The 8,204-nt window shown below is 38.2% G+C and overlaps 1 protein-coding gene across 1 annotated transcript; it reads left to right on the top strand.

Moving 5' to 3' along the window:
• Positions 1 to 4,523: 4,523 nt before the first annotated feature.
• LOC141614824 (uncharacterized) lies at positions 4,524 to 6,454 on the top strand. Its single transcript, XM_074433550.1, has 2 exons — positions 4,524 to 5,826; positions 6,123 to 6,454. Exons 1-2 carry the CDS (start codon positions 4,725 to 4,727, stop codon positions 6,155 to 6,157), a joined length of 1,137 nt encoding a protein of 378 aa, XP_074289651.1. The 5' UTR covers positions 4,524 to 4,724; the 3' UTR covers positions 6,158 to 6,454.
• Positions 6,455 to 8,204: the final 1,750 nt, after the last annotated feature.

Below are 8,204 nucleotides of genomic sequence, written 5' to 3'. Positions count from 1 at the left end.
CACAATCTTATAACCACTAGTCATTAATTGGCCAATACTCAACAGATTATGTGCAAGGTCAGAAACAAATTGCACATTATTAAGAAGTTTTACATCACCTTGTACGGTTTTTATGGCGATAATACCCATACCTTCCACGTGCATTTTTTTTGTTGTCTCCAAGACGAACATCTCCTTTCTTTGATTCATCAATTTCTTTGAACAAAGATTTTGTTCCCGACATATGATTTGAACATCCATTTGTCCAAAACCACACTTCATTATCTTTTATGGGATCCCGAATTTTTGAGTGAGCCATAAATAACATTCTTTCATCTTCGTATTTTTTGGAAAAATTTGCCTCGAGATTGTTCATTCTTTCCTTTAAACCAAATCAACTTCCTTATGCCCATATTTCTTACAAAGAATAACATTGAATTTGGCTTTTCGTGCAAAGAATCATTAGTAAGGCCTTTGCCTCTACCACAGAATGTCCCCCGCCTCTACCATTATCGCGACCGCGTCCGCGACCACCACTTTAAAAAACTACCGCCTCGACCCCGATTTCCGTAGTTTTCAGTCCTCCCTTTATTAGAAGACTCGCCTTGTGCCTTAAAAGCTTTCTCCTCTGCTTTGGCACAATATTTTTTCATCCTACTTTAATGGGCTAAGAGTGAACCCATCAATGCATCAAAGGTATATGTGGATAAGTCCTTTGATTCTTCAATTGCAGGGACAACAAGATTACAATCGTCATTCATACTCCTTAAAACTTTACTCACAATATCTTCATTACTAATTGTTTCACCATAAGACCTCATTTGACCGACAATATCAGTGACTCGGGACAAATAAGTTTGAACAGACTCCTTATCACCCATAGTTAATTCTGCAAAATCACGACGGAGTGTTTGCAAACGTACCTTAAGTACTCGTTGATCACCCAAATATTCTTGTTTGAGTGTCTCCATGCTTCATGAGCACTTTGGGCTCCTGTGATTCGGGGAAAAAATTCATCTTCCAGTGCCGATTGAATGTAGAACAGCGCCTTAGCATCTTTCTTACGGTTCTCCTTCAATTGTGCATCGGGAATAGCCGGAGTCGGGTCCGGTTCAGTGTATCCCGTCTCTACCAAATCCCACAAGTCTTGGGATTTAAACATAGTCTTCATCTTAAGACTCCATAGATGATACTTTTCTCCCTTAAAAATTGGAATTGATGGTTGAGTAGATGTATTAGAATTATTATTTGTCATCTTTCTTAATTAATTTGATAATTGAATTCTGGGATTTTAGGGTTGAGTAAATTGGGGATGAATTTGGTTTGTGAAGGGGTGTATGTTGTTTGTACGTGATGTTGGTGAAGTGTGTTTGTGCTTTTCCTTTTCCTTTTTCTTTCTGTTTTTTTGTTTTGTGTTGTTGGGATCAAAACCTGATAGTCTGATACCACTAATGTTGGGTAAAACATAAATTAAGATAAGAAATTATGAGAAGATAATACTGGGTAGTTTTTATTGAGAATTATTTTTGTATATTTTTGTTTAAGTACAATTACATATTTATACTACTAAATACAATACCCTATTATGATAAGATAGAATGTTTCATTCTAAGAGTCACAATGCTTCAATCTAACTTTGAATCATTCTTTCAACATTGCTACAATGGGAGTCTCACAGGTTGGCCCTAAGTTGCTGAAAGAAATGTTACGCTTGAGATTTAAAGGCTTGAGTGGTAATTTTACTCTTTCCGATGGGGAGATTCAAGACTCAACTTTTCAGTTCATAAGCATTAGGAATGGTGGGAAGCATGGAATCGGGTATTGGACTCCATCCAGCGGACTAGTTAAGCAGCTGAGTTCAGCTGACAGTGGCAAACATGTTACTTCAATGGCTAGCCTTGAGACCATTAGATGGCCTGGTGATTCAACATCGATTCCTAGAGGTTGGGTGAGTTCACCAAAATTGGAGTTCCAATCAGGGATGGGTTTCAACAATTCATCCAGGTCACCCATGACGCTGACACCAACAAAACACATGTTGCAGGGTTTTGCATTGATGTGTTTGATGCTGTGATGAGCAAACTACCATACTCAGTCCCTTATGAGTACATACCTAACAGATATGATAAGCTTGTCTCTCAACTCGTCGAGAAGGTAAAACATTCAGTATAATTTTATTCATCTTCTTTGTTTCCATCACCTTTTTATTTCTATTTGCATTGTTCATCTAATTCATTCAAGATAGTTTGCTAATATTATCTTGTGTTATCTGCAGAAGATTGATACAGTGGTAGGTGACATTACAATCAGAGCAGACAGGTCAACGCATGTCGACTCTACGTTGCCTTTCTCAGAATCTGGTGTTATAATGATAGCCCCTTTGAAAGACAAGAAGAAAATAAGGGCCTGGCTGTTTGTGAAGCCCTTGACTTGGGATTTGTGGGTCACAACCATTTGCTTCTTCATATTCACAGCATTTGTTGTTTAGATACTAGAACACCGGATAAATGAAGATTTCAGGGGACCTCCAGTGCATCAAGCAGGGACAAGTCTATATTACTCTTTCTCGACAATGGTGTTTTCCCAGAGTGAGTTCACCTTTTTTTTTTTTCTGTTCATATTAATAGAACTGACTCGATGAACGAATTATACAACAAAATCCAGGTTTTAGTGTGTTCAGTAACCTAACAAGGTTTGTAGTGATCGTTTGGGTGTTGGTGCTTCTCCTGCTAACACAAAGCTACATTGCCAGCTTGACGTCTTTGTTGACTGTACAACAACTACCGTGGAGCAATTAGATGAACTTTTATCAAAGGGGACAACAAGTCGAGGTGTTTCAGCAGCATTCGATGAAATACCGTATTTAAAGCTGTTTTTGGGAACGTACTGCTCTAAGTATACAATGGTTCCACCCACATACAAGACATATGGCTTTGGATTTGTAAGTGCGTGAATTTGCCTCCTCCAAGTAGTTGGGTAATTAGTGTTTTTTATTGTTGATATTTTTCATTACAGGTTTTCCCGATAGGCTCACCTCTTGTATCGGATGTCTCTCGTGGCGTGTTAACTGTGACAGAGGGAAAAGAGATGACAGATCTTGAGAATAAATGGCTTCAGACAAACAATTGTCTCGATTCAACGTCTGCGATAACATCAACCAGTCTGGGACTAGACAGCTTCTGGGGTTTGTTCACAATAGTAGGAGTTGCTGCATTTAGTGCCGTGCTCATATCTTTAGCAGGATTTCTTAAACAGCACAACGACACTAATATTTCTGTTTAGACTAGGATTACAACATTGTTCAGAGTGTATGACCCAAAAAATCTCAGCGCTCATACTTGTAGAAAATAAGGATTCAAGATAATTGACAATGAACTGCAGCAATTTTATTATATTCACTAACATAAGATATTTATATAAGACTTATGAGATCTAAAAGATACACCATTCAAGTCCTCTTTACAACCTTATCCAAAAGAGCATAAAATAGTTTTGATCTAGAATAAGTAAAGCTCTAAATACTCGTCCTTAATTTAATGACTCTCGCAGCCTTTAGGATTCGGGCATCCAAAAACGACAAATGTTTAGTATGGTGTGAAGGTGCATGTTAAGAACCCTTTACTCAGGACATATAACTTCACATGCATAACGGTCTCTGGTAAGTCAATTGTGGTCTTTAAATGAAGAAGCGTAGCTAGTACGGAGATGTAAGGAAATCGTTGTTTTTAACCCTAAGAATGTGATTGTGTTTCTAAACGTTTAATGAACTCAATTAGAAAGCAATAAAAAGAGTAAAAGGAGAGTCCTTAAAAAAAGGAAAATGAGTAAAAAGGAGAGAGAAAGGAAGAAATACATGTGAAAGGGAAGTACAACCCAGGCATGTCCACACAAATTCAACTCAAAACAAAAAGTTCAATTACAACTCCATCCAGATACATTGTCTTAAACAATCAACTAACAGAGACGACTATTGACGCTTTAAAAATCGTGCATAATAAGGGGATGTCACACGTTACATTTTACTCATGTGCGTACGCGGGGAAGTGGCAAATAAGCCCCATACGTTTGACAGTATGTGCAAATTAGCCCTATCTCTTTCCTTAAGTGCAAATTCACCCCATTAGTTATAACTTATGTGCAAATAAGCCCCACACAAGATTTTCAAGTCAATTTCTCGCCGGAGAAAAATGACATGGTGCCGGAAATATGACTAGGATCGAGTGACTTGGATCAAGTTAGAAAAAAAAATCCACACACTTCACCCATAGTCAGTTACCCCTTCTCGTCATCAATTCACTTGGATCAAACGACATGTCTATGAGTCTATTCTAATCTCACTCACTTTACTCCCAATTCCCCATCTCCTCTTCTCTGCCAATTTTTTAGCCTCCAACTTAATGGTCTCTCTCAATTTACACATCAATTTTTACTTCAATCTACAAACCCAACTTCCATATGTCTATCCTTATTTGGTGTCAATAATAATAATAAGAATATTCCTTGTAATTTTATTTAATGTATTGGTTGGTTGTAAATAGATAGGAATTAGAATGTGAATAGGTGTAAAATCAAGTGGTGTGAAGCATTGTATATAATACCCATGTAACTACTTTATTTCTGTATTGAGAAAACAATAACATCATTTATCATTCTTCATTATTTCACATGGTATCTCGAGCATAAACAAAGATCCATTAAAAAAAAAAAAAAATCTCAGAATTCAATCAACGAAAAAGATCATCAAGATGACCGGTGACAAATTGAAAGGAGGAGGGAGCGGTCCTAAGACAATTCCCATGACATCTCCATTGTACTTACATCCATCCGATAGCCCTAGTTTGAACGTCACACAAATCATTTTTGACGGAACAAACTATGACAGGTGGGCTGAGGCGGTAAAAAACGGACTGGATGCTAAGAATAAATTGGGTTTCATTGAAAGAACCGTCAAGAAACCGTCAAGTAGCGAGGAGGACGATAACTTAGAGGTTGTGGCATGGCGTCAATGTAACGCAATGCTACGGGCATGGCTTCGGAATGTAATTGATCCGAAGTTACATCCGAGTATCACCTTTTCTCAATCTATTGAAGAAATCTGGGAAGTATTAAGGGGACGATACTCGGCCGGAAATGCTCCTAGGATTCATCAACTCAAAAGTGAATTGAATGAATGTAAACAAGGGAAGGAGACGGTTGTAGAGTATTATACTAAATTAAAAATTATTTGGGATGAATTAGCCAAATATAGCAAAATTAAGGATTGCAATTGTGGGGCGGGAGCATCCATCGCAAAAGAAAAGGAGGAAGAAAAAGTTCATCAGTTTTTATTGGGGTTAGATGCAAAAATCTATGGCCAAGTTAGAACAAATTTACTTATGGATGATCCAATTGTCTCATTAAATCGGGCATATGCTATTGTCTTGCGAGAGGAATCTCATTCCTCCGTTACTCAAATGAAAGAAGAACGGATGGATGCGGCCATGACAATGAAGGTCAATAATGGAAGAGACAAAGGCAAATACCCAAGGGATGAAGAAGACGAGTCAGATATACCGCCTCCACCTCGCTGCAATTATTGCGGAAAATATTATCATACGGAAGAAAATTGCTATGATAAACATGGATATGATGAAGTGAAAGCAAGGGAACGTGGCCGTGGTCGAAGAGGTCGTGGAAGTGGAAGCCGCGGCAGAGGACGGGGTCGTGGGCAGCACCAAGCACACGCCGTGACAGGGGCGAACAAAACAGAGGAACAAGGAACTTCTAATATTCCGTTTACAGTAGATGAAATAAACAGGTTAAAGATTTTGTTGAAAACCAGTCCCGACGGAAACGAAAAACTCCAAGGTATGAAAGTTACTGTAAATTGTGAATGGTTAATTGATAGCGGAGCCTCACGTCATATGACGGGAAAACGTGCACTTTTGAAAAATATATGGGCAGAAGAAACTTCCACTGTTAGTCTTCCTGATGGAAGGCATGTTGAGGCAACGATACACGGCGAAATTCGATTAAGCGATAAATTTATTTTAAAGGATGTGTTGTTTGTTCCCTCGCTCACATGCGACCTTATTTCAGTTCAACAATTAATTCACGAGAACAATTGTTTAATAACTTTTTATCCGGATTATTGTGACATACAGGACCGGACTATGAAGACGATGATTGGACGCGGTGAGCATAGAGGAGGGGTGTATTATTATCAACAAAATAAAGATGAAATGGCAGGAAGGATGATAAGTACTCGTGAGAACAAGTTGTGGCACCGAAGGGTAGGACATCCCTCGAAAAATATTTTTTCTAGTTTTTCGAATTTAGTTGGACGGAATTTATTTTGGAATTTGGATGATTTATGTGATTCTTGTCGCCGGGCAAAACAATCCCGATCTTCTTTCAAAATTAATACTAGTCGATGTGATATTTTATTTGGGCATATACATTGTGATCTATGGGGGCCTTACAAAGTACCTAGCCTAACCCGTGCCCATTATTTTCTCACCATAGTCGATGATCATAGTCGGGGAGTATGGGTTTATTTAATGAAAGACAAGAGTGAGGCTGGAGAGTACATGAAATTTTTTTGCCAAATGGTAAAGAATCAATTTGACAAAAGTGTGAAAATTATACAAAGTGACAATGTGACGGAATTGTTAGCCGGACCTATGCAAAATTACTATGAAAAAAGTGGCATATTATTTCGCACTAGTAATGTAGCAACACCCCAACAAAACGGTAGAGTTGAAAGGAAACACCGACATATACTTGAGAAGGCTCGGGCTTTACGTTTTGAGGCTAATTTACCATTGTATTTTTGGGGAGAATGTATAACAACCGCTGCGTACTTGATAAATCGAACACCTACTCCTTTACTTATTGGAAAGACTCCTTTTGAAGTCATATATCGAAAACAACCCAAACTAGACAACTTACGGGTATTAGGTTGTTTATGTTATGTTCACAATAAAGACCACACCAAAGACAAGTTTGGAGAACGGGGTACCCGGTGTGTATTTATCGGATATCCAAATAGCAAGAAAGGATGGAAGGTTTATGACTTACGAGAGAAACGAGTTTTTGTTTCACGAGATATATTATTTTATGAAAACATATATCCTTATCATACATGTAGTCCCAATGATACATCCCAAGTTGAATTAGACAGACATATCCAAACTATACCATCTTTTATTGATTACAACAATTCCCATTCGGATCACGACGTAAGAGGGAGTAATGAATCAGGGATTAAACCAGGGGATCATAGCGTAAGGATAGGTTGTGAACAAGGGATTGAAAATAGTGGGACAAGTGATAATGATGGTGAAATCGAAATAGAAATAGAAAAAGATAATGATGGTGAAATCGAAACAGAAACAGCAAACGATATCGATGTAACTGGGTCGCAAGCCGAGGAACGGACGATGGGTCGAGGTGCGTGAGAAAAGTTTGAACCGGCATGGAAGAAGGATTATTACCGCAAGTCCACACGTGTAATTACCCCAAATCAACATGCTCACTCCGAACAGTCATCGTTTGCCCGGTCAGGTACACGATATCCCATTGATAATTACGTTATTAATAACTGTTTTTCAACTACTCACAAGGCTTTCCTAGCTGGTATTGATAAAGAAACAGAACCTACAAATTACCAAATAGCCGTGAAGGAAAAGAAGTGGAGGGAAGCTATGAGTAAGGAAATAGAAGCTTTGGAGAAAAACAAGACATGGAAAATCATGCCATTGCCAAAAGGAAAGAAACCTATTGGATGCAAATGGGTGTATAAAAATAAATACAAATCCAATGGGAATGTGGAGAGATATAAAGCTCGTTTGGTGGCTCAAGGATTTACGCAAGTAGAGGGAGTCGATTTTCATGAAACTTATGCGCCGGTAGCAAAAATGACGAGTGTAAGGTGTATGTTGGCAGTAGCTGTGGTAAAAGGATGGCACATAGAATAACTCGATGTGGACAACGCATTTTTGCACGGAGATCTCGAGGAAGAGGTGTATATGAGAATGTAATACCCCGTATTTTATATAATCAATTAAACGGATATTATTATATATTAGTTATTATACATTTTATATTACTAATTAAGTCGGGTTAATTGCTGAGTCGATAATTACGTTAGATTATTTTACTTAACTCGCGTTGTATCGATCTAAGTTAATTGAGACGGGTTTATAGGGAATTCGAAATGTGAGCTAACCCATTTGCCCTCGACC

The sequence above is a fragment of the Silene latifolia genome, chromosome 11 (genome assembly GCF_048544455.1).
Source record: "Silene latifolia isolate original U9 population chromosome 11, ASM4854445v1, whole genome shotgun sequence".
In the NCBI taxonomy this organism is placed as follows: Eukaryota; Viridiplantae; Streptophyta; class Magnoliopsida; order Caryophyllales; family Caryophyllaceae; genus Silene; species Silene latifolia.
Note: the sequence above shows the minus strand (reverse complement) of the source record. Positions and strands in the feature narration are given on the sequence as shown.